The sequence below is a fragment of the Hippopotamus amphibius genome, chromosome 14, assembly GCF_030028045.1.
Source record: "Hippopotamus amphibius kiboko isolate mHipAmp2 chromosome 14, mHipAmp2.hap2, whole genome shotgun sequence".
In the NCBI taxonomy this organism is placed as follows: domain Eukaryota; kingdom Metazoa; phylum Chordata; class Mammalia; order Artiodactyla; family Hippopotamidae; genus Hippopotamus; species Hippopotamus amphibius.
The window spans coordinates 387730-412765 of NC_080199.1; the positions used below are offsets into that span (position 1 = coordinate 387730).

A 25036-nucleotide genomic window follows, 5' to 3' on the forward strand; every position below is an offset into this window, starting at 1 on the left:
CGGGCGCTCAGGGGCGCCGGAGCCCACGGCCCACGGCCCGGTGACGGGAGCAGCCCCGCCCCTCGGCCGCCCGGGGGCCGCCGTGACCTCGGCCAGACCTCGCGGCCTCAGGCAGACGCGCGCGTCACGGCCGCCCAGCTGGCTGTCCTGCCGCTGTTTCCTTGTTGCCAGCTTGCCAAACCGGCTCCTTCTTTTTCGTCTGTGTTTGTGTCTAAGCTCTTTATTGGAACATAAGGGCTTAACACTCTCGTGCCCGTTCTGGCTGCAAAACACAGTGAATCAGCCGTGTTTAATTCTCTTTCAGTTATATACTCAAATGTGTTAGATTGTTTTAGTCCCTGAGTTTCAGACTGTCCTTTTCTTGAGACTGCGAAAAAGCTGTCTGATGCGTCCTGTTTAGCTCATGACCAGCCTCGAGCATCTCTGACGCAGGGAAGAGGCTGGGAGCTCCGAGGGGTCCCTGGTCCAGGTGGGGTGGGGCTCCGTGGGGTCCTTCGCTCTAGATGTGCCTCCCCGGGAGCCCAGGGTTGGTTTCTGAGGCGTTACCTCTGGGTCCCAGAAGCCTGTGGCGATGCCGTCTACAGAGTCCTGGCCGATTGTCCCCCCAAGGGAAGGGTCTCGGTGCCCCTTCTCTCCTGTAAGAACGATGGGCCCGCATTTGCGTGTGTTGCCCAGGTTACGACGTGTCGTTAGCCTCACGTTTCCGGACGGAGGAGCGAAAGCCCCTGAGACAGGCCTACGCTGGCCTGGCCGTCCGCCGAGGCCGCACGTTCCTGTCCACACGGCAGCTGCTTCTCCTGTGCGTTCACCGCCGTCACCCGGCCAGATAACCCCGGACCTCCTGCCTAGGGGGCCTGGGTCAGGGCTCGGATCCGGCTCGGCACAGAGCCCCTCGGTGGACCGCCCGCGGCCCCTGAGTTCCTAGACGCCGGGGGGCACCTGAAGACGCCCTCCTTCCTCTGCCCTGGAGATAAGCTTCCCAGCAGGCAACACGTAAAAGCCGTGGCGGGTGGACGTCTTCCGGGCTGGGTGTGTGTGGAGTCTCCTGGAGTGGGCCGCCCGCTGGAGAGCTCGGCGTTGCCCTCTCGAGCCCGCCCTGGGGGCCCTGAGGTTTTTCAGGTTGGGGGGCGCTGTTTGTTAGGCATTCTAGGCACACTGCAAACGAAGGCAGCGCCCGGGCGTGTGCTTCTGCAGTAACTTGAATCCCTTGACCAAACACGTCCAGTGGAGATGCACCCGGGCCCCCCGTCCCTGCTGCGGGGCCTCCGACGTGCCGGGTGCTGTTGGGGGAACAGCCGGGCGCCGCCCGGGCCCCGCGCACGTTCCCCACCCCCCGGCCCCCGCCTGTCTCCCTGCCCCCGCAGAGCCCCCTCTTGCCGAGACAGGGTCAGGACGCTGACCTGTCCCTGCAGCTCCGTCCTGGCACTGGTCTTGACCCCGGCCGGCCCAGCCCTTCTGTCCCCGGGGGGAGCCCTCGTGACAGCGGCGTGGGGGCCCCAGGGCTGACCCGCCTCGCCCGCCGCCTCGCTTCTCCAGTCGCCAGGCCCAGTTCCCACTGGCTGAGGGGTGGCGGGTGCTCACGGAGCCCGCGGGAGACAGCTGTGCACGTGCCTCCAGAATACCTGGAGCTGCCGTGTCCGGTCGACACTCGCCAGTGCTGTGCTGCGTGTCATTGTATAGAGCACGCAAACTCCAGGGTGTCCCGTGGAAAGGCCACACGGAGAACCCCGTGGGAGGCGGGCATTCTCGTGTCTTGGACACAGACGATCATACAGAGTCACCGCGAAGCCGGGGGTCCCTGCGGGGTTCCCCGGGGACCAGGTCCCCAGAGCCGCGTGGGACACAGAGGGACAAAGCGTGGTGTTGGGTCCGTGCCAAGGACAAGGGCTGGCACGAGGCCTGTGACCAGCCTCTCCTCGTTCCCCCCCCCCGGCGCCCCCCTCCTGCCACGCCGCCTGCGCTGGCCGCCCAGGGACGGGGCCTCCGAGCTCGGGGTCTCTCTCCCGGGAGGGCAGGGTCTCCGCCGGGGCGGCCTTCCTGCCCGTGACCCCCGCGTTTCTGACACGCCCCTCCTCACCACGCGGCCCCTGAGACACTCGGGGGTGGCACGGGGGTGGGCGAGCGCTCAGCCGGCCTTGCCAGGTGCTGCAGGAGGCGGAGGGGCCCCTGCGGGAACCCAGCGGTGCAGGCAGACCTGGAGGAGGAGGGGCGGCCGCGCCGTGGAGCGGGGCTGGGGACGGCGCGCGGGCCGGGGCCCAGGGAGCGGGGGGCCTGGCCTGGAAGGGTGCGCGCGGCAGCCGAGGACGGGGACACGTCCTGCGTCTGCCCGGCTGGCCCACGGGTGGGCCGGGGCCCTGGGACCTGCTCCTCGGGAGGTCCGAGCTCCTGGGGCCCCGCCAGGCCCACTCCTCTCTCCACTGCCCTGGGCCGCGGCCCCACCTCTGGCCCCGTGGGTGGGCGGCCGCACCCTCCAGGCTGGCTTTCCTGCGAGCAGCTGGGGCCCGGCCAGCCCGGTCTGCGACCCTCTCCTGCCCAGAGGTGGGGGGTCTGTGTGGCTGGCCGGGGCCCGCGGAGGGGACGTTCGTGCTGCAGGCCTGCCGCGGCCCCTCCCAGCCGACCGGGAGCAGCTCAGGGTGACCGTCTCCTTCCTTTCAACGCAGAGCTGCCTGACCAGTGCTCTCCAGACCCCTGCAGTAAGGAGGGGACCCACGTCTGCCAGGACCTCATGGGCAACTTCTACTGCCAGTGCAGAGACGGCTGGGTGGGGCGGCTCTGCGACAGAGGTGAGGCCAGGCGGCCTGGCGGGGGGCCGAGGGCACAGCGCTGGGCTCTCCCTGCCGGGCCGCCCAGGGCAGGGGGGCTGTGAGTCCCCCGTCTTCTTCCTCTCCCTGCCAGGCCCCCCTACCGCCCCTCCCGGGGACACAGCTGGGCCGGCCCGTCTGGCTGAGGCGGGCGTGAGGAGACGTTGTGGGGCCAGCTGTCCAGGGGGCCAGGCCCCTCGCCGGCCAGGCCCTGCTCAGCCCCGGGGAGAAGCTGGGCGGGCGGGGCCCTCAGCCCCTCAAGTGCGAGTGTTTGGACAGGGAGGGGAGGTCCTGCGTCTGCCCCTGGGCAGGGAGCCACCGAACTTGAAAAGCCGTGGTGCTGAGCCCACACCTCAGGGCCTGAGCCGGGCCAGCTCCTCGGGGCGGGGCGCTGGGGAGGGTGGCGACCCCTCCCTGAGCCAGGCCTGCGGCTGCCCCACCCGTCCCGGCCCCATGGAGCAGAGAGGAGTCAAGAGCAAATTCACGTGCAACCTCCCTGCATCTGGAGGGTGCAGGGTCAGCAGAGGCGCTGCAGAAACCCCCCAGGACCTGGCCGGGACCCGCAGGCAGCCCCCCGCTGTGGCGGGAGCCCTGGGCCCCTCAGTGCCTCCGGCCTGGTGATGGGGCTGGGCCCTGTGGCCTCCCACCCAGGATCTGAGGGGGGGTCCCGTGGGGCTGGGGGTGCAGACGCTGCCACGCGCTCCGGGTGGGCTGTGGGTCACCTCTGGCTCTGCCCGTCCCTGTGTCCTGTTCCCAGATGTCAACGAGTGCAGCCAGGAGAACGGGGGCTGCAGCCAGATTTGCTACAACAAGCCAGGCAGCTTCCAGTGTGCCTGCCACGGCGGCTACACGCTCTCCCTGGACGGCCGGACCTGCCACGGTGAGGCCTGGGTCTGGACCCCGGCCTCTGCCCCCGTAGCCCTCCCTCTCTCCTCCTCCCCACTTACTTCTGCGATTGCCAAGTTGCTACCTGGCTGAAGCCAAGGTCACTTTGCTTCTCTGCAAGAGGCTGCAGGCCGTGGCTGGTTCCCCTGGCCCTGGAGGGAGGGCAGGAGGGCGGCGGGCGTCCCGCAGACACAGCACATGCCCAGGCATGTCTGCAGTCACAGGGAGCTGCCCCAGCACCGTGACACGGGCTGATTCACAGGGACCTGTGGATGGGGCCGGCCCGGCTGGAGACTGTGCCGCTGCCCCAGGAGGGAAGGAGGCTGCCAGGCCACCTTCCAGGCCACGGGGCCTGCAGACATTTCTGTGCGAGTCGGGTCCAGGATGTCTTGGGGGGGCGGGGGGGGGCGTGGTCAGGGACCCCGGGGTCCCCCTGCTCTCTGCTTACAAAATCAGTGTTCACACATGGTAGACGGAAAGGTGCCTTTAATCGCAGTGCAGGCCGTCTGGGGAGATGGTGGACTCAGCATCCCCTAAAAACCACCTCCAAAGAGCCTTCTCGGCCGTGACAGTGTCTCAAGGGAAGCAGAGAAGGAGTCTCGCTTCACCAAGGAGATGCGGGGTCAGCGTCCTCGCCGTCCCCCACTGCGCGCAGGCCTGTCACCTCCGCGTGGTCTCCCTCTAGATGCTGTCTTGGTCACACAGTTTGGTCACACAGTTTGTCCGGGAGAGCATGGACGGGGACGCTGGGGGAGAGATCTGGTCACCTGTGATGCTTCGTTTCTGCTGCTTTGATCTACAGAAAGAACGGGCGCGTTAGGCAGGCTGTTGTGTGATCAAGAGATCTGAAGGGTGTGCTGGGGCTGGAGATGAGGAGAGCGCGGAGGTGCCTGGTTTAACAGTTAGTTACGATACAGCTTTGCTGAAGTGACAAGAGGAGGGGCTTCCGCCTGAGGGCGGTTTCCTGTAAAGAGCTGTCTGCCCATCCCCAGTCCGTGTCTGTGCGGTTGGGGTGAAGGTCCATCTTCCGCAGCTTCTTCGTGCTGACGCGGGCGCCGTCTTCTCAGGTTGGAGGCTGTCGACGGGGGTCTGTAGCATCTCTTTGCTGGTGGTCCTGCGTGTCCACGTACGCACGTGGGCAGAGCAAAGCTGCAACTATTTTGATGCCCACAGAGATATAGATTATCATCTGCAACAGTGTTAATCCCATCCTCATAAGGCCAGTTCTTGGAACTGTGAGGCCAGAGGTGCCGTTCTGCTCAGGGTGGAGCAGCTTGTGTCATGGCCGCAGTCTGGTCATCACGCAGAGCAGTCCTGACCGCCTGGAACCGCCTTCCCGCAAGTGGCCGCTGGGAGACGTCTTGGTTTCCACCTCTGGAAGCCCGTGTTTGCGGAACTGCCCTTGTAATGAAGTCACGAGGCGCTGCAAGTCTTTGTGGCACGTGGTTCCGTGTTGGCTCCTGAGGAATCGATGCAATTTGATCTGCACTTTCTAGAAATTCCGACTGTCTCTGTAGCAACCAGTTCTTAACTGCAGCCTTTCTCTACTTGTTTGCCAAAGTGGCCGAAGGGACAGAACCTCAGGATGGACCCTTGATTGTCAATTAGGGCGACTGTGGCCTTGGCTCCCCACGGGTGGACCCCGTGTGAGGAGAGGCAGGGAGGCGGAGCCAGGGAGCCCAGGTGAGGCCTACGCAGGCAGCTGGGCGGTCCGCGCGGGGCTCCGGGGACACAGGATGGGACTTAGGGTCAAAAGGCCGCAGGCGTTACTCTTTTACCTTGCTGGACTGCAGTCGTTTGAATTAAGCAACAGTTATGTGCACCCCGGCCAGCTGGTGCCCTGTGCAGCCTCTGAAATCAGCCTTCTCGCCCAGGCCCCTGATCAGACGCGCCCCCACCCCTGCTCCTGCGCTGGAGCTGCAAAGCCCAGTGGATGGAAGGAAGGATGGAGGTGGGGGGGGGAGGAGGGAGGGAGAGGAAGAGGAAGAAGAGGGGGAGGGGAGAGGGAGGGGAGGAGGGCTGTGCCACCCAGGGCCACTGTGTGGACACCGCCAGGCCCTGCTCACTCCGCAGGCCGGGCGGGCGGCCGCTGGTGTGGAGCCGGCTGCCAGCGGGCCCGGTGGACCTGAAATGCAGCTGGTTTTTCCCGCAGACCTAGATGAATGTGCGGACGCGGACGCGGGCGCCTGCGGGGAGGCTCGGTGCCAGAACCTGCCGGGCTCCTACTCCTGCCTCTGTGACGAGGGCTATGCCTTCCACTCCCAGGAGAAGGCCTGCCGAGGTGCCCGGGGCCCGGGGGCACCACTGTCGCAGGCGCACGGCATGCGGGCGCGCGCGCGCGTGGGCTCTGCGCACCTGCACGCACGCGACGCCTGCCTCCTGTGCGGCTGGCCCCCGGCCCCAGACCCAGGGACGCCCACAAGGCAGGGCCCCTGCTCTCCCGGGCCCCGGGCTTCTTCCCCGCCCTGGGTGCGGCCCGGCCCGGCCCAGCCGCGTCCCGAGGGCGCCGAGAGCCGGGCTCCCTCCTCCTGCCCGGGGCCAGCGGCTGCCCCCCACCGGGGAGGGGATGGAGGTCCCGGTCCTGCCCCCACCAGGCTGCCCCCGGGCTCCACGCTGACCTGCCGTGCTGACGGCCTCCATCCCGAGCACCGCGACCTGTGACCCTGTGCCCGGGGAGGAGCCGGCCGGCCGGGTGGGAGCCGCGGGCCGGGGGCTCCGGGGTCCTGGGCGCGAGGACGCACGTCCGCAGCGCTGTGACGAGAGAGCGGGGTGCGCGGTGGCGCCGGCGGGCTCAGGCGCTTCCTTGTGGCCGGCAGACGTGGACGAGTGCGCGGAGGGGCGCTGCGAGCAGGCCTGCGTCAACTCCCCGGGGAGCTACACCTGCCACTGCGACGGCCGCGGGGGCCTCAAGCTGTCCCGGGACATGAGCACCTGCGAGGTAGCGCGCGGCCCCCAGCGCTGGCCAGGAGCCGGTTCTTGGGCCCCGTGGGGAGACGCGGGGGTGGGGGTCGTGGCCGTGTGGTCGCCACCGCGACTCCTGCCCTGGGTGTGACGCGCTCGCAGACGCGTGCACGCGGTCCCTGTCCGGGTTCCGCGACACGTGTGCCACGAGGGCCCCCGACCGTGGGAGCAGGCCCGCGCTGGCGGCCCCATGACAGCCCCCGGGGCTCCCACCGTGGGTCCTCTGGGCAGTGTAGAGGCTGTGTCACAGAGCAGGGAACATTCTAGAAACAATGGTCTGCAAGGCCTCCATTCTTTGCTTGTTTTACAATATTTTGTAGTTATTTTTATTATTCTCCACGCTTGTCTGCACTTAAAATATTCCACAATTAAAAGATGAAAGCAGAAGGGGAGCGCGCAGGGAAGGCGGGGCGGACGCTGGAGAAGCTGCGGTGGGCGTGGCCAGCAGGCAGCCCCGCCTCCCCTGGGGGCCCGGACGCCAGGCTGGGCCGGGGGCCGCGGGGACCCGGGGTTCCGGGGGAGCCCAGCGGGGTGCCCCTGCCCGACGCCAGCCCCCCCCCGCCTGACAGGACATCTTGCCCTGCGTGCCCTTCAACGTGGCCAGGAGCGTGAAGTCCCTGTACCTGGGCCGCCTGTTCAGCGGGACCCCCGTGATCAGGCTGCGCTTCAAGCGGCTGCAGCCCACGAGGTGAGAAGGCGGCCTGCGCGGAGCAGGGGGGCCGTGGCGGGACAGGCTGGGCTCCGGCCCCGGGGGCGGCCGAATGCCGGGTGCCCGGCGCTGCCCTCGGTCCGCCCTCGGTCCAGCGCGGCTGCGTGGGGCTCGGGGCCGGTGCGGGCCGATCACCGCCCGGGGGACGCGCTGCCGGCGTCGGGCTGTGGGCGCGCACGGCCCGCTCACGGGGCTCTTCCCGAGGCCGGGCGAGCCCTCGCTGGGCGGGGCCGCGTGCCACGAGCTGGGGTGACCCGCCCCTTCCTGCCGGCGCCCAGGCTGGTGGCTGAGTTCGACTTCAGGACCTTCGACCCCGAGGGCGTCCTGTTCTTCGCCGGGGGCCGTCGGGACAGCACCTGGATCGTCCTGGGCCTGCGGGCCGGCCGGCTGGAGCTGCAGCTCCGCTACCAGGGCGTGGGCCGCGTCACCAGCAGCGGGCCCGTCATCAACCACGGCTCGTGGCAGACGGTGAGTGCGGCCCCGCTGCGCTGCCTGGGCCGGCCCGGGCCCCGGGGCCGAGGACCCCGCCTCTGCCTGGCCTCTCGCGCTCAGCCGGCGGGGCACGGGCGTGGCGGACGCCCCGGAAGCCCGCGCTCTGGTGGGCCGTGTCTCCCCGTGGAACAGAGCGGGGCTCCCACCGCAGGGGCCGCGGTTCTCAGCGGGGGGACTCCGCCGGGGACGCCTGGCTGTGTCTGGAGACGCTTCTGCTTATCGCAGCTGGGGGAGGGGGGGCCCCGGCAGCTGGACTGAGACCGGGGGCTGCCGGACCCCCACCTCGAGGGCCCTCCAGCTCAGACTGTCAGGCGCGCCGAGGCTGCGAGGCGGCTGAGGTCCAGCTGCCCAGCTCTCAGTGTGGGGCAGGGTCAGACATGACTCAGGACACCGTCCTGGGCTCTGGCCCCTGGGCCGGCTCCGCTCCTGCTGGCCTCCAGCACGCGCGGCCACCTCTGGTGGAGGCGCCCTGAGCACCCAGGGCCTGTCCCGCGGCTTGGCGCTGCCGCTCTGTCCCACCTCACGATGCCTGGAGCGAAGCTGCCTGTGACACACAGGCTCCCTCCCAAAACTTGGAGACCCCCTAGTTGGAACTGGGCTTTTAGAAGTAAGTGCTTGAAAGAGACATGGGAAAAGCATTCTTTTTTCCTCTAGAAGTGAAGAGAAAATGGAAAAATTTGCCTGGTCTCTGTGAATAAAAACGTTGTAGACGTTTGCTGGTATTTCCATCCTGTTAGTGGTGGCTAGCTCCTCCTTTCCTGGACTCTTAAAGTACTAGCATCTCCAAGGCAGCAGGAGGGATGCCTTCTGCAAAGTTACAGATAAAACAGTCCAGTCTGGAGGGAAGCCATCTCAGGGTCGAAGAAGTTCCACACGTGGCCGCCCACTGCCCCACCGTCTAGGGATGCGAGGGTCCGAGCAGGGCCAGGACACTGCCCGCGGGCAGGGGGCTGGGGGAGGCCCGACCCGTGGATGTGGGCGTCTGCCGGCCCGCCCGAGATGCAGACTGCTCGTCGAGGTGCGGGGCCAGCTCCACGACGTCCTCTGCCCGCCCTTCCTGCCCCCGAGGCCCCACGTGCACACTGCCGTCTCCTGACCAAACCCAGACCCGGTACCTAAACGTTTCTCCACCTGAGCCAAAAAGGAAACCGAGGGGAGGATGCATTCTGTGTAGAGGGATGGATTTTTCAATTTTCCTACAAGGAAAGCAGGAAAGAATGAAAAGTTTTAGGAAGAATTCATGTGTTCGCTCAGCACCCAGTCCGTGCCAGGCACCCAGCAGCTGCTGGAGATTCTGAAGTAAAATGTGTCCTCTTGTCTTCAGCGCGCTTAGCTGAGGGACAGGAGAAGCGGAGGACCAGGACAGGAGCAGAGACGTCAGGGCTGACCCCTCGGAGGGGGGCCGTGACCTCAGGCACGATTCCCATCCCTGAAGGCAGCTCCCTGGTGGAGGCTTAATTTAGGGCCCAGGGATGGGGAAGGGGCAGCAGGTGGGCTCCCCTGGAGGAGGAAGGGCGATGGGGAGAGAGCAACGCTGGGAGGGAGACCAAAACCAGCAGGGTCGGAGCCCCACCACAGATGCCAGGGCGGCAGTGCAGGGGATGAGCCCGGACCCTGGAGGCTGGGGGGTCTCTCGGCCCCAGGTGGGGATGCGAACATGGTTTCCCCCAAGGCTGGGGGCCTCTTGGCCCCAGGTGGGGATGGGAATGTGATCTCTCCGAGGCTGGGGGAGGTCTGTTGGCCCTGGGTGTTGATGGGAACGTGGTTTCCCCTGAGGTTGGGGGTCTGTTGGCCCCGGGTGGTGATGGGGACGCGGTCACCCCCGAGGCTGAGGGTCTCTTGGCCCTGGCTAGTGACGGGAATTGGTACCCAAGGTCGGGCGCCCCTTCAGAAGGTACACGTCCGCCCTCACAGCACCTGTGCTCTTCAGATCTCCGTGGAGGAGCTCGAGCGGAACCTGGTGATCAAGGTGAACAAGGACGCTGTCATGAAGATCGCTGTGGCCGGGGACCTGTTCCAGCTGGACAGGGGCCTGTACCACCTGAACCTGACCGTGGGAGGCATGCCCTTCAAGGAGAGAGACCTCGTCCAGCCTGTAAGTACGGGCATTGGGGCAGAGCCCAGGATGCTGAAGGCAGGGTTTAGCCCCAAGTGGCCTGGGCCGCACTTACCAGGTCTGGCAAAGGACCTGGAGGCAGGCGCGCGTTCCTAGAATGTAACAAGCCTCAGTGCAGCTGCCTCACGTACCTCACCATCTCGTTCTGTGAAAGGCATTTGAGTTTTCATCTGAATTGATTATAAAAATGTCTCTTTTTTGCAGAGGAGGTAAGTCACAACAAAATTATTCTTTAACAAAAAGAACACAATTTTTTTGGACAGCTCCCAAGAACGTTTGGGATGTGAAGGCTGCTGGGATTCCCACGGGGAAACAAGACCTAATGGGAGGTCGGCGTTGGTCACTTCTCGAAGTCCTGTGCCTTCATCCCCCTCTACCCCGCCCCACCATGTGCCCATGTCCACGCCCCCACCCACCCACCCCCGGTGTGGTGACGTCTGCGGCCAGCATCCCCGGTGTTCAGGTCTGATTTCCCTACCAAACAGGAGACGTGAGTCCGGCGAGTTGAGGTTCTGAGCGGAGGGTGTTGTCAGCAGTGTCTCCCCTCCAGAGGGCCGAGGGGTGTGCCGCGCCCCAGGGTCCCGTCCATGCCCCTCACGCCTCCTCGTTTTACAGATAAAGGCTGGGGTGGCCTGATCGGCTCAGAGCCACACGGCACGTGCACGGCCGGGCGTCCCCAGCCCCTGACCTGCACGCCGGGTGCTTCGGGCCTCCGGCAGGTGCGCCGGCACAGCTGCCACGTAAACGTCCTCTCACCCTCATCCTTCCAGGCAGGCCGCGGTCAGCGCCCCGTGTCTGTTGGATGAGCAGGGAGACCAGGTGCAGGCAGAGGACGGGGCGCACTGTCCTCGTCCACGTGGGGGTGGACGTGCCGCGTGTACCGCCCACCTGGTGTCAGGCCGTGAGCCCCCTGTGAGTGCGGAGCCCGTGGTGGAAGGATCTGTCCACGTTTGTGGTGGATTTCCACGTGCCTGAGCCAGGAGGGCGCCATCGGGCCGGGCGGCACCAGGAAGGCACCGGGGGTCTCTGTCTTTCCAGATGAACCCCCGTCTGGACGGCTGTCTGAGGAGCTGGCACTGGCTGGACGGGGAGGACACCACCGTCCAGGAGACGGTCAAGGTGAACGTGAAAATGCAGTGCTTCTCTGTGATCGAGAGGGGGTCCTTCTTCCCCGGGAGCGGCTTTGCCTTCTACAGCCTGGAGTATGGTGAGTCTGGGCTCCTGCGTGGGGATGGCTGTGCTTGTCCTTCCAGCCGAAAGTAGCCAAAATACACTAGAAACCAGATAAGCAGGAGCCCGCTGCCCAGGCAACGGCATGAGGGGTGGCCCCGGGCCCCGGGGGGTGGGAGGGGTGCGCAGGCCGGGAGGAAAAAGGGACCGTGGAGGGCAGGCGGCCGCCCTGCCCGCATCTGGTGGCCGAGACAGGCAGGCCGGGAGGATGCAGGTCTCTAAGGGGGAGCTTCGCGGAAGGTTCTGAGACGAGACAGGCTCAGGCGCGTCCACGTGGACGGAGCTGCTCCGGGAAGCGCCCGGCACTGGGGTCACGGCACGGCGGGCCGTGGCGGGGGCAGCACCCCAGGAGTCTGGCGAGTTCAGGTTTCAGAGGGAAAAGGAGAGAGGCCCCCTGCTGGGGACAGGCCAGTGGCCTGACACTCTGCCCGACACTCTGCCTCAGAGAACTGAGGCTTTTCAGGCCGGTGCTGAAAGTAACAAAGAAGCTTTTCCTTTTTACACCCGGAGAGAGAGGAGCAGGCCTTGCAGCGGGTGGGACGGGCAGCCGGGGGCCAGTGTGGCTGCAGGGGACAGAGGGTGAGCCCAGAGTCCCTCCAGCTTCTGGAAAGCAGGGCCCTTAATTCCTAGAACAAAGCACAACTCTCTCTCGCCTCTTATCGTCAATTGGTAATTTACAGTAAAGGCGAATAGTCCTCATGTGCTGATAAACGAGCCCTTGGACGTCACCTTTACGGAAAGCCCGGCGGTCCCGTTGCTGCACCTGCTCTGAGGACGTCGGCCTGGACAGGGTGCACTTTGCGGGGGGCGGGGGAGCAGGTCTGCCTGAGTCTGGACCCGGGATTTCCCCAGCTTCCCCTCAGACGGGGTTGGAGTTAACCTCTGTTTCCTGGGCCGGCACCAGCTGGAGCCCTGCGTCGTCACCACGCCTGCGCTCAGGCACTGAGTGGCTTTTGAGCTGAGGATGTTGGGAGAGCCCTGGGTCCCGCCAGGGAGTCCGCCCCTGGAGCCGTGCGCCTCTCTCCGCGGGTCGGCGAGGCGTCCCCGGGTGGACACCTGGTCCAGGGAGGCTCTGGTCACGCCCCCCTCCCCCTCCCCTGTAGCCCACTCCTGCCAGGCTCCTGCGTCACTGCCAAGGCCACCCCTCCCGGGGCCACCCACCCCCTCCATGCTCTCACCCTGCGACCGTCCCCGGCGCGCCCCAGCCCCTCTGTTGCTAAACTGAGCCTTTCATGGTTGAAGGTGCCCCCAGGAGGGCAGGCGGCGGGGTCCCTCCTTCAGACCTCGCTGCCCCACGTGGCATCCAAGTTCAAAGAGCGCCAGTCCAGCTCGGAGACCATGGAACTTGCTCCCTCTTCCTTAGCAAGTCGGGCCATCCTCTCAAGACCTTGTGTCACCGTCCCGTTTCTGTCTTTGCTTTGACTGTCAAAAGTGTCACCACGTCACTGAAGGTTTTTAGAAAGGAACCATTCACTCCCAGTCACACTCCCTCATGCAAAACACACGTCACTCCTTCAGGCCTCGTTTTGTACACGCAAACCGAACGCGTCCTCGTGATATCTAATATCACGTCACGGAACATCACGTTTCATTCTTTTTTCACTAACACCGTGGTAGCGCAGGTGCCACAGGCGCGGTCTCTGCTGGCTGCAGTGCTGTCACTGTGCCTGCCGTGGCCTGCTGGCCACTTGTGCCGTGTGGTTCTGATCTGCAAGTTCTGTGACAGCAGAGGCCAAATGGTAGTTAGAACTTGACGCATCCTTAACATGTCCTAAGCTATACCATCAGTGTCCACGTTGTAACACAGAAAGGACGCATTAGGAAACGACAGATACCATTCTCAGCAGCAGGACTCACTGGGTCTCAAAGCCTGAGGAGCCCTCAGGTGAGAGGCACGGGGTTGACCCCACGTGAGAAAACTTCCCCAGGGGAGCCCAGGCACTGGGGCCGCAAACACGCTTGTGACAAGCAGGCCGTGGGCCTCATCTGTCAGGGGAAACTCCGCAGAGAAGATGCCCTTGCTCCCGCAGGGATGCAGGGGAGACGGCGACAGAGGAGAAGGCTGGGTTTAGGCAGGGCGGGGGGGGGGGGGTACTTTTCCCAGCTCTGTGTGCGTCCGGTTCCGTGAACAATCATTGGCATGGACCGTCGCGGGCCCCCGGGGGTGAGGACCCACACACCGCTGGAGGGACTCACAGTCCGCTGCGGGCAGAGACCGGCCCGCAGCAAGGTCTGCGCCCGGACGGGCGCAGGTGTGGCCTCTCCCTCCTTCTGCCCAAGCAGCCCCTGACGGTCTCGCGAGCTGCAAACACTTGAAAACCAAGAGGGCGGAGGTTTTCTTCCGGCTGCTCTGCAGCAGGTGATGAAATGTGGGGAGGAAACGTCACGTGATGTTTGCCCCCAAGAGCCAGGGTCCCGCCCTGCTACCAGCAGTGCTCTGGAGCCGTTTGTGCAAGACGCACGCGCCGTGTGTATCTCACCCAGGTGCGTCGCACGTGGGACGCACCGTGCGGTTTATAATGCACGCACAGTACCTACTGCGTCCGTGTGACGCGTCTGCACAGAGCCTCAGCCTCGGAGGCGTGACTGTAACAGCAGGAAAGTGTGGCTCGGGACGTAAGGGCATATGTGCTGTTGGGTGGTGTTCAAGGAAGCTTCCGTTTTCACGGCGTTCTTGACGCGTCAAAGTCTCTCAGCTCGTAGGGCTGCGCGAAGCCGCAGGTGAGGTGCAGGGGGCTCGAGGGCTGAGACCCCACCCCGTTCAGCCGTCCCGGGGGAGGGCGTCGGGGGCTCCCAGGACGGCGGGTGCGGCCCGCGGGGTGCATCTGCGGTCCCGGTGGGGCCGGGCGGCGCGGCCGTCCTCGGGCAGCCCCGGGGCCTCTGCGCTGTGGCCCAGACCCGAGTCCAGCACCTGGTCCCTCGTCACGTCCCAGCCGCTGGCGCAGAGAGCAGGTCCTGGGCAGCTGAGCCCCGCGTGGCCGGCTTCCCATGTCCTCCACGGCCTGCGGCCGGGGGGCCGGGGCGCTCGCGGCCCTGCTCCTCCCGCCTCCCTCCCCGCCTACCCCGTCCGGATCGCCTGGTGACGTGCCGCCTTCGCCGCAGCTCGGACATCGCCGGGCGTGGGGACCGAGACCACCTGGGAGATAGAGGCCGTGGCTCGGATCCGGCCCGCCGCCGACACGGGGGTGCTGCTGGCGCTGGTGGGCAACGACGACCAGGCCGTGGCCCTCTCCGTGGCCCTGGTCGACTACCACTCCACCAAGAAGCTCAAAAAGCAGGTACCGCTCTCCGCGCCGCCCCCCAGGATGGGCCACGGCCCCCGGCCCAGCCTCAGCCCGCTGCCTGCCCCTGAGGCTCTAGTCCACCCTCCCGTCTCTCACCAGGGTCTGACCAGCCACACGTGGCCCAGGGACCGTGTCGGGGTCCCACAAGCAAGTCGTGCGGTGGGGAGACCTTCCCACCCGCTCAGTGGTGTCATTTGAATTAATCACTCGTATTTAAGCCAGACGATTTTGCTTACAAATCAGATTTTCCTTTTGAAGAGTCAGATGTGCAGACACACCCCAGACGCTTGCCGAGCCGTCCCCGGGTGACACAGGCGGAGCTCTGAGCACACGCCTGGACGTGCTGCCGTCAGCGGCACGCAGTCCCCGCTGCTCCCAGCTGCCTCGCGACCCCGCGTCCACACCGTGCCCACCCACTTACTGTTTTCTCAGAGAACAGCTAAGAGACGGTGGAAGTAGGTTTATTCTCTCCCTTCTGTCCTAAGAATGGTGTGTTCGCCAAGTCAGCCTGCCCGCGAGGGCCACCCGGCTCCCCTTTTACCGTGGCTGCAGGCCGAGGGGCGCGGCCCGTGCCCCGCTCAGGCCCGCCTTCCCAGTCCCGGCACTTGGGATAAACAGCCTGGAGGCCCACCCAGCTGAGGCGCGGCCCTGGGCGGGGAGAGGGAGGGAGGAGAGGGCGGGGCCGTCGGCTGTCCGAGCGTGTCTGTCCGTGTCATCACCCCTCTGCCCACGTGGCTGGAGGCTTGTTCTGCCTGGGGTGTGCACCCCGGGCTGCCGGCCCTGCTACCTCCTGGGATGTTTGCATTTGCTGCCCTGAGCCCTCTGTGGTGCTCCTGTGGCCGCTCCCCGTGGAGGGGGCAGCCCTGTCCTGTGTCCCAGCCATGGACCCACGGGGGTACGGTCACCTCTGCCCAGGCGTGTGCCTGCGCGTCCGCGTGGCTGCCGCGTGTTCCCCGCAACCCCTGTCCAGGGACGTGTGGCTTTGTCTGTCCTCCCTCACATTTCACGGGGTCCAAGCAGCCCCCTTCTTCACACGTATAGAGACGGAGACCCTGTCACGCCCCGGCCGCAGGCGACGCCGCTCACAGGAGGCCCGCCGGCCAGAGCAGGACAGCGGAGCCCGGGGCACGTGGCCACCAGCCCACCTGCCCGCCTGCCCTGCTCAGGCGTGCTTCTCCCCACAGCTGGTTGTCCTGGCCGTGGAGAGCGTCACCCTGGTCCTGATGGAGATCAAGGTCTGTGACGGCCAGGAGCACGTGGTGACCGTCTCTGTGAACAAGGACGAGGCCACGCTGGAGGTGGACGGCACCAAGGGCCAGAGTGAAGTGAGCCCAGCGGGGCTGCAGGAGAGGCTGGCCGTCCTCGGGGGGCACCTGCGGGGCTCCGTGCTCACCTTCGTCGGGGGGCTGCCAGGTAGGGCACCCCGACGTGCTCACCCCGTGCAGGGCCAGGGTGCTCTGCGCTGAGAGCGAGAGAGAAGCGCCCGGGGCGGCGTCGGGAGCCTTGCTGGGTGTCGGCCCGGGCCTGGCGGAGTGTGCGTTCGGGCTGAGAACACGCGCAGGACGAGCTCTGGCCTGCAGCCCCCCAGCCCCCCACCCCCACCACCGTGGGTGGCAGACGGCAGCTCCGGCCCGGGCCGGTGGGGAGGGCCCAGCCAGCGGGCCACGCGGGCCTGGGGTCCAGCTGCCGCGGCAGCAGCAGCGTGACCCGGGCCCCTCCTGCGTCTGGGGGCGCGTGTCCGCTCAGAGGAGCCGAGCGCTCCGGGACGGGGGGCGGGAGGTGGGCGAGGCCAGGGCCTCAGGAAGCCCCACCTGCGCCCGCCGCTCGGGGCGCGTGGCCACTTGCCGCAGACGCAGCACCTGTGTCTCGGCCGCCAGACGCAAAGTGCATTTAGTCTTACACACAGAGCTTTGAGGAGGGTGGGGGAGCCTGGGAGCCCTGCGTGACTCATCTGGGCCGAGGAGATAATCTTTAATTGATTGGACTGCGTGCGCCCCCGGGGCGGGTGGTTCAGGGCGGCGGTGCCAACCCCGCTGGCAGAGGTTTGCTGCCCGCCTGGGGCGTGTGGCCGAGCCGGAGGGCGAGGTTCTGCAAGGAAGGGGAGCTGTGCCCTGAAGGAGGCCGGGGACCCGGAGGGGGCACCCCAGACACCAGGCAGCTTGCCCGCTGAGACGTGTGTGTTCTTTCCCCGTGGCCCAGATGTGCCGGTGACCTCAGCCCCGGTCACGGCCTTCTACCGTGGCTGCATGACGCTGGAGGTCAACCGGAAGGTGCTGGACCTGGACGAGGCCGCCTACAAGCACAGTGACATCACGGCCCACTCCTGCCCCGCCGTCGAGCCGGCCGCCTAGCCTCCGCCACCGCTGGCCACCCGCTGCCGCGCACGCCTCAGCTCCGCCAGCCCAGGAAGGACGGCGGAAGGCCCCTGCCCCGCCCGAGACACCGCCCTCGCCCGCCGAGTCCCCTCGAGGCCTCCCTCCCCGCGTGTAACATACGTGTAAATAGTGGACTAACCTCAGCGCTGCCGAGCGGACCCGGGAAAAGAGTTCTGTTATTTTTATTACCAGATGCTTCTTTCTGACCTAAAACTATGGAAAAATAAAATATTTACGGAACGTTTCTAGCCCCGCGTCGGCGGTTTCTGCTCCTCGGCGCTCCGCGGCAGGGCCTCCCCAGGGCCCCAGGCCAAGGGGGGTCCGCCACGTCCGTCGGCCTCGCCCCGGGGGTCGTCGCGTCTGCGTGCTGCGTGCCCGTGATGGCGATGAGCCGCTCTACGGGACGCTCCGGTCGCCGGCCCGCGTGGCCGCAGATAAAGCATCTGCCTCTCCCTCCGCACACCCGCTCACCCGCGGCCGCGGTGCCCCGGTTAAAGAGGAAGCCCTGTCCTCCCACGTCGAGAGGCCGCGCGCAGAGCCGGAAGGGCCCCTGCTCGGTGCGGGGCGGTGACGGCGCCACGACCTCCGCCGCGGGAAACGCGGGGGACGCACAGCCCAGGGCACGGGGGGGGGGGGGGGGTGGTGTGGAACCAAGCCCGCCGTTCGCAGCTGCAGGGGACACGTCCCCGGCTGTGGGCGCCATCGCAGAGGGGGCCCTGGGCCGTTTCCAGCGCCCGGTGGGGGTTGACTCCGCCCCGGGACTGCGGTTCTGTTCTGTTAAACGCTGCCCCCCCAGGTGTGCTTGGAGGCGGGCGGGCAGGCCGCCCAGGGTCCCACGGCCCCGTGTCAGCCTCACGGGGTGAGTCCCTCCAAGCGGCTTCGGGGCCTCGGCCCGCACCCCCGGCTGCTGGACGGGGGTCGACACGCCACCACCTGACACAGAGGTGAGCGGGGCCGGAAGGACGGGCAGGCGCCGAAGACCCCAGCCCAGCCACGCGCGGGGCCCACGGGGAGCAGGGTGACCGTGGCCCCTCAGGAGGAGGGGCTCCCTCTCGATCCTGGAGGAGGGGGTTTGGCCACGGGGACAGCACGAAGGGCCCCCGCCGGGCGGCACGGGCAAGGCGGAGTGACCCCGGAGACCCGTGGGCAGGGGCGGCTGGCGAGCCCTTGAAGGGGCGGGGTCTCCACGACCACCGACGCCCGTCAGGAGGGACCCCCAGGCCGGGCGCGTCTAAGAGGCCCCGACCGAGGCCTGAAGGCACGGGGTGACTTGGCGAGGACACCGGAGGCAGAGGCGCCCCGGCCCCAGGGCCCGGCGGGGCTGGCACGAGCCGCCGGGTCAGCCCGCTGCTGGTCACCCTCGTCCTTGCAGACCTGCCGGCCTGAACCCGCGGGTCTGCTCCCCAGCCGACCTCACGGCCGTGTGTGTGTGCGCGTGTGTGTCTGCACGTGTGTGACTGTGACTGTGTGTGTGTGTGTGTGTGGCTGTCTGTGCGTGTCTCTGCATGAGGGTGTCTGTGTGCGTGCCTGCGTGTGTGTGTGTCCAGGCACCGCCTCCGCTGGGCACGGTGCACTCCCTCAGACATCCCTACACCTCGGGGGCCGGTGGGTGGGAGTTCTCCTGACTCGGGACTTCAGAGAAGTGGCCCAAGAGCTTCTTCAAGTGATTTCCATAGAAAGGCTGGCAGGGAGGTCCGTCAGGAGACTTGGAGAGGCTGGGTCCTCCTGAAAGGTCCACCTCCACCCAGCCTCTTCCCACGGCACCGTGGGATCCCCCCCATCTGTGACCCGCATAGACTGTGGGCCGGCCCACGCCCTGAGTGGACCCCAAAACGGGCCCCTCGCCGGCTCTGGGTCGGGGGGCGGCCCGCTGGGCTGAACTGGTCAGGCTGGGCCTGGAGCTACAGACAGGCCTCGGGCTCTCCATCGGGGCTCGGGAGCCCAGGTCCTGGGGACCCTGACGTTGACCAGGAGGACCAGGCCCAGGGGCTGTCGGCTCAGGGAGCAGGGCTGTCACCCGCCGCCCGCGGCCTCCCAGAGCCGCTGGGCACAGCGCCGAGCAATGGCATCCACGGTCCCGCCCGCGGCCCCCAGGAGACCCCGTGCTGCCCGCCCTCTGGCCCCACGTGGCCTCGGGAGCGCAACGCCATTCTGGGGCCTGGCCCATCTCTCAGCCCCGAAACCGCAGCATTCCCGCCGTGCGCGATGGTTTCCGTCCACGCTGCAGGCAGCTCTGGAATGTTCTTACAGAACGCTGCCCTGGCAGCTGGGAGCCTCCTCCCGGCCAGCCCCCACGCCCTCACGAAGGCCAGGACGGCCAGAGAGCAGGCAGGACACACACTGAGCTCCGGGGCTGGACGCTCTGGCCCCACAGACGCAGAGCGGAGGCCAGCTCTCAGGGGCTTTCTGACCACCCGGGTTCATCTTCTCTCCACCCCTCCCCCGGGAGAGCAAGGCGCACATCTGTTTCCTAGCGCGGTTTCCAGAGACTTCCACCGGGCGCCAGGGGTTATTCTAACGACTGCCAAGAGAACGCTTACGGCCAGCGCAGAGCCAGAGGCTGCAAGACATTCCCCAGCTGTGCCAGCCAGGCTGGCGTCCTTGCTGCTACCTGGTCCGGGGCCAGACTGCGCACGGGGCTGGGCAGACGGGGAGCTGCACGTCTTCTGACTGCGCGCCCCCGGGGAGGGGCCCGACGGGCTGTGCTGACATGTGGTCGGAGTTGATCTCAGGGTTTTATTTTGGTTTGCTTTTTGAAGAGAAGAGCTGTGACTTGTTTTAGAGCTGTAATATTTGATTGCATTTCCTTCTTTTGTTTGTTTTTCAGATACTATCGATTGATACCGTTTTAGTGTGAAGGGCTGTTCTGTCCGTTTAGGGTATTTGGTGGCGCCTCTGAAACCTCCATCCCCACTGCCAGTAGCCACCCCGCTCCGAACACACACACAGTTTGGAGTCAAGATGTCCTCAGACGCTGCAGCACGTCTCCTGGGGCAAATCACCCCGCTGCAACCTCTGCATGAAAGAAATAGGAAGTTTGACCCCAGCTCACAGAACACAAAAGATGAACTCCAAGTAGAGCACATATTTCAGTCTAAAGGTGACCTACAGAGCATTTAGGAGATAATGTAAAACCGTAGCCTCTGGGCCCAATGAGATGCGCCCCGTTCTTGTCAATAAAGCTTTATTGGCACACGGTCCGACCCATTAACTTATGATCCTCTGCAGCCTCTCTCCTGCCACGATGGCAGGGCTGAGCGGTGGCTTCGCAACGGTGGGCCCTCAAAACCCGAACTGGGTACCACCCCTTTACAGAGGAACTTTGCTGACCCCTGCGATGGAGGAGTATTTTCTTGAACCAGGGTAAAGAAAGATTACTTTAAAATATAAAATAAAACAAGATGTTCTCATGCTAAAGAAAAATATTTTAAAATTGGGCTGCATTAAAATCCAGAACGTCAAGAAAAAGAAAGTTGGAGGAAGCTACCAAACTTCAAGACTTACTCTGAAGCTACAGGGGTCAGTACAGCCTGGTGCTGCCAAAAGAACAGGCAAACAGATCAACGGACAGAACAGAGAGCGCAGAAACAGACACACAAAAACAGAGTCACCTGATCCTCGACAAAGGATCAAAGGTAACACAGCGGCGCAAAGACAGTGTCTTCACACATGGGGTTAGAGCACCTGGACATCCACGTGCAAGTGAATGAATCCAGACACAGACCCCACACCCTTCACAAAGTCAACTCAAAACGGATCACAGACCGGACGTAAAACATAAAATATAAAACTCCGAGAAGACAGCGCAGGAGAAAATCCAGATGGCCTTAGACTGCGGATGACCTTTTAGATACAACACCAAAGGCACAGTCCATGAAAGAAATAATGGATAAGTTGGGCTTCATTAAAATGAACATTTTCTGCTCCTCAAAGACACCATCAAGAGAATGAAACAAGCCACAGACGAAGAAGGTGTTTGCAAAAGACACATCTGACGAAGCACTGTTACCCCAAACACACAAAAAACTCTTGACACTCCACCCTAAGAAAACAAACAAGCCAATTAAAAACCGGATCAAAGACCTTCACAGACACCTCACCCAAGAAGACACACAGATGGCAGATACGCACGTGAAAAGACACTCAGTGCCGTATGTCCTCAGGGACATGCAAATTAAAACAACGGCGAGGCTCCACCGCACACCTGTTGGGACGGCCAAAATCCAGAACACAGACAACGCCAAGCGCTGCCGAGGGTGCGGAGCAGCAGCAGCAGTCGGCATCGCGGGCGGGAGTGCGAGACGGGGCCGCCACCGTGGAAGACCGTTTCTCACAAAGCTAAACACGCCCTCGCCGCGTGATCCAGCAAGCGTGCTCCTGCGTATGTACCCAAAGGCGCTGGAAACTAACGTCCACACGAAAACATGCGCACAGATGTGTATAGCAACTCTATTCACCGTTACCAAAACCTGGAGGCAACCAAGAGGCCCTTCAGTAGGTGATGGGCAAACAAACTGTGTTACGCTCAGACAGAGGGTTATTCGTCAGCGATAGAGAATGAGCTGTTAAGCCATGCAAAGACGCAGAAGAAGCTTAAATGCGTGTTGCTGAGTAAGAGGAGCCAATCTGAAGAGGCTACATAGTGCATGATTCCAACTCTGTGACATTCTGGAAAAGACAGAGCTATGGAGTTAGTACGATAGAAAGACCAGCGGTTGGTGAGGGTTGGGGGAGGAGGGGTCAGTGGTGGAGCACGGGGACTTTCAGGGCAGTGAAGCCACTCTGTACGAGACAGTGACGGTGGACACAGGACACTACACATCTGTCCAAACGCACACAACGTGCAGACACGTTGGGACCAGGTGACCCTAATGTAAACGATGGACTCTGGGGGACGATGACGGGTCCGTGTGGGCTCGTGGACAGGAACAGATGGACCCTCGGGTGGGGGATGTGGGGATGGGGGAGGTAGCACCTGCGTCGGGCAGGGGCCTACGGGACGTCTCTGTCCCTGCCTCTCAATTTTGCTGTGACTCTAAAACTGCTCTAAAAAATAAAGTCCATTAGAAGTGAACAAACCAATCAATCCATCGATACATCAAGAACGTCTGTTCACCCAAGGCACCGTCAAGAGCGTGACAAGGCCAGCTCAGGACGGAGAAGACACTGGAAACCACATGAACCCATGAGTGTGGGTACCCACGTGAGCCCACAGGGATGACAGGTCCTTCCTGCAAATCGACGAGAGAAAGTAATGACCCAACAGAAGAACGGGCGGAAGCCCCGGCGGGCGCGGGACGGAACAGGAAATACCGGGGCCCCCGCTGCATTAATAAGGAGGTTACAGACGCCACGAGAAGAACCACAGGAGGAACCCCTGCACCCACAGCCGGGAAAGGTTCTCGCACCGAGCGGGACCAGATCTGGGTGGGCTGGAGCTGCGGCTGCGCTGGGCCAACCCCGCGGACCGGGGCCGGGCGTCGTCCCGCAAAGTCTACGTCCCCCGTGTGCCCCAAATCCACGCCAGGGGCCAGCACACACGCAGGGGCCTGAGGCCAGCCAAGGCCCACCCACAGCCCAAGGGGCGGCACGGGGCCCGGGCTCGGGGTGGAGCCCACGCGTGCCCCTCACCAGCGGGAAGCTCGGCGGAGGCCGGTGCCCGTCCCTGCAGGGGACCGGCCGCCCCACCGGCGACAGGACAGCGGCAGGGTGGGCGCCGGGCGCAGAAGGGCGGGCCGGCCCCCAGGACGGGCGGCTGCCTCGCTCTGTGAGCAGTCACCACGCTACACGCTGGTTTTCAGCAGGCTTTCTGCACGTGCATTAAGTTCCATAATAAAAAAGTCCTAGCAGATGGGAAAGGGATAGGCGTGCCACTGGCGGCCCCGAGAGCCGCTGACAGAGCGAGGCGTCCCCGCCGCCTCTCGCCCGGGCTGGACGCCGCCCGGCCGGGCACGTCCCCACGGTCCAGGGAGCACCTCCCGCCACCTCTGTGCTCTCTCCCCACGCCCAGGGGTGGCGGAACCGCGCGCGGAAGGACCGGCGGGGCGGGGAGGGGGAGGGCGGGGCAGTGGGGGTGACCGCAGGCCGCTCGGACCAGGCCAGGGCCCCTCTCCTCGCCGCCGCCAACGGTCGTGCCCGTCCCCCGAGCAGGGACTGTCCCCGGCCGGGCCCTGAGCGCCTTTCCCCCGAGACCCAGGCCGCACACCCGGACGCGCGCCGCCTGCCAGTGCAGCCCCGCAGCTTCCGCGCCTTCCCTGGGCTGTGCTGCCATTGCCCCGTCGGTGCCAGAACGTTCCATCGCGGCAGCAGGGAGCCCTGCCCCATCAGCAGCCTCCAGCCCTTCTCATCGGTCTGCGACTGGGGATGAGAGACCCCACGGAGACCCAGCCACGGGGGGCCCGGCAGCGCGGCCGGCCCGGGCTCTGCTGTGGGAGCGCCTGGGCAGAGACGGGCCCCCCGGGGAGCGGCCCCCAGAGCAGCCGAGGCCAGGCCTGGGCGGGTGCTGTGTGCCGGGGTGGGGGGAGGGTCCTGGGGGCTCGGGAGGGGGTGGCTCGCAGGCTGGGAGTGGAGTCATTCACGCTCCTCGTGGCTGGCGTGAGGGGTAAGGACATTTCTGTGGGCAAGAGCAAGCTGTTGGCCTTGGCGTTTAACATTTTGTGCCAGCGCCTGGCTCTAGGCAAGAGGGAGAGACCTGGCAGGGCAGATAGCGTAGGTCCGGTGACGCAGGTGTGGACAGCCCGGGGAAACCCTGAAGCGCCACGGGCCTCGTCCTGGGTCGTGTGCAGAGGTTGAAGGTCGTCCCGTGTTCCGGGCGCACAGGCCCGCTCCAGGTCTGCAACCGGCTTCTCTGCTGTGTGCTCCGGGGGCAGCGGCGGGCCTGATGGGACCCCGGGGGCCGTGGCTTCACTCCCCGCAGCCCTGGAGCCGAGCTCCCTCCCTGTCCGGGCTCTTGCGGATCCGGGGACCACCGAGCAGAGTGACGCCTTGGGCCGCAGACCCCCGGCTCGGATGGACAGTTAGGGTCTTCCAGGTGGATGAGGGCCTTGCCGTGCCGTGGGGCCCAGGCAGGCCAGCGGGGCAGGCGGACCTCCTGACCCTCGGGGGGTGCGCGGGGCAAGGCGTCGGCCCTTCAAGCGGGTGGCCTCGTGTGGTTCCTGCTCCGCGGACCCAAGCGGACGCCGTGGTCGAGCTCTGCCATCAGGAGAGGAAAGCAGAGGCCGGGCCCCTCGTGCCTTTGCCGGGCAAGAGGTTTCCGTCTCCAGGACGCCCCCTGCCCTGGGGCTCATGTCTGAGTGCAGAAAGTGGCGTGCGGGCACCAGAGAAGGCAAGGAAAGAGGAATTGCTCCTCGGTCCTGACACGGTCCAGCCTCGTGGGTGCAGGGGCCCTGGGGGAGCCCCTCCCCTCTGGAAGCGCCGAGCCGCGTGCCCGTGGGAGCAGCTGGAGCTCAGCCCCTGCGTCCAGTTCAAGCTCCAGCCCCGGTTCCTTCCTCCTCTCTTGCTTCTGCCTGGCGTGGTTCGCACGTGCTTATACACGCCCTGCGGCGCGTGCCTGCAGACACGGGCGGGGGGACACGTCCTCCCCCCAGAGGCTCCAGCCCAGGGGCTGTGGAGGGCCCTGCACGCAGACAGTGTCTCCGCCGTGACGGACACTTCCAGGAGCAACGAAGGTGGAAGGAGTAAGACGGGTGACGGTGTTTCCTCGCTGTGACGGGGAGGCTGACCTGGCTGCGGGCAGAGCACCGAGGCCGGTGATCAGAACCGTGGCCCAAGCAACACGGCTGCGGGCACCTGAACCAGAAACGCCAGGAACATAACCAAGGATCCACTGGAAAGTCACCCAAAGGAGGAAGAATTCCTCCCCGAACCCACCGGACTCCAGATGGGCTGAGGTTTCCCTGGCTTGAAGCGACATGTGTCCATCCAACACTGCGCCGCTTGGTTCGTGCGGTTTTGTGACGCGTTCAGGGTGGGCGGCCGGACGGGCACGGGCTGGCCCCGACCAGGCCGGGCCGGGCGCCTCACACGCGGAGCCCTAAGTGCCCGTAAGGTCCGCGCAGGTGTCCCCAAGAAATGTCGACGAGACCTGTGCATCTCCCAACAGACGCCACGAGGGAAAACGGGGGCCACAGGACCTTCCCTGACGTGAAGCAGGATGAACAGACACACGCGATGGGGCTGCGGGG

The 25036-nt window shown here is 65.4% G+C and overlaps 1 protein-coding gene across 6 annotated transcripts in view; it reads left to right on the forward strand.

Annotated features, from left to right (window-relative positions):
• GAS6 (growth arrest specific 6) overlaps positions 1–17091 on the forward strand; it is a 32014-nt gene extending 14923 nt beyond the window's left edge. For 2 of the 6 annotated variants that reach the window (XM_057707365.1, XM_057707371.1), the window contains 12 exons: positions 2661–2783; positions 3559–3681; positions 5295–5369; positions 5839–5967; positions 6503–6624; positions 7217–7335; positions 7635–7824; positions 9779–9943; positions 11003–11171; positions 14297–14472; positions 15663–15891; positions 16678–17091. In XM_057707365.1, coding sequence (XP_057563348.1) covers positions 2661–2783; positions 3559–3681; positions 5295–5369; positions 5839–5967; positions 6503–6624; positions 7217–7335; positions 7635–7824; positions 9779–9943; positions 11003–11171; positions 14297–14472; positions 15663–15891; positions 16678–16829 — 1772 coding nt within the window. In that variant the 3' untranslated portion in view covers positions 16830–17091. Of the gene's footprint in view, positions 1–2660; positions 2784–3558; positions 3682–5294; positions 5370–5838; positions 5968–6502; positions 6625–7216; positions 7336–7634; positions 7825–9778; positions 9944–11002; positions 11172–14296; positions 14473–15662; positions 15892–16677 lie in introns of those variants that run through there. The other 4 variants (XM_057707367.1, XM_057707370.1, XM_057707368.1 and 1 more) reach the window with 4 other exon arrangements.
• The last annotated feature ends 7945 nt before the right edge of the window (positions 17092–25036 follow it).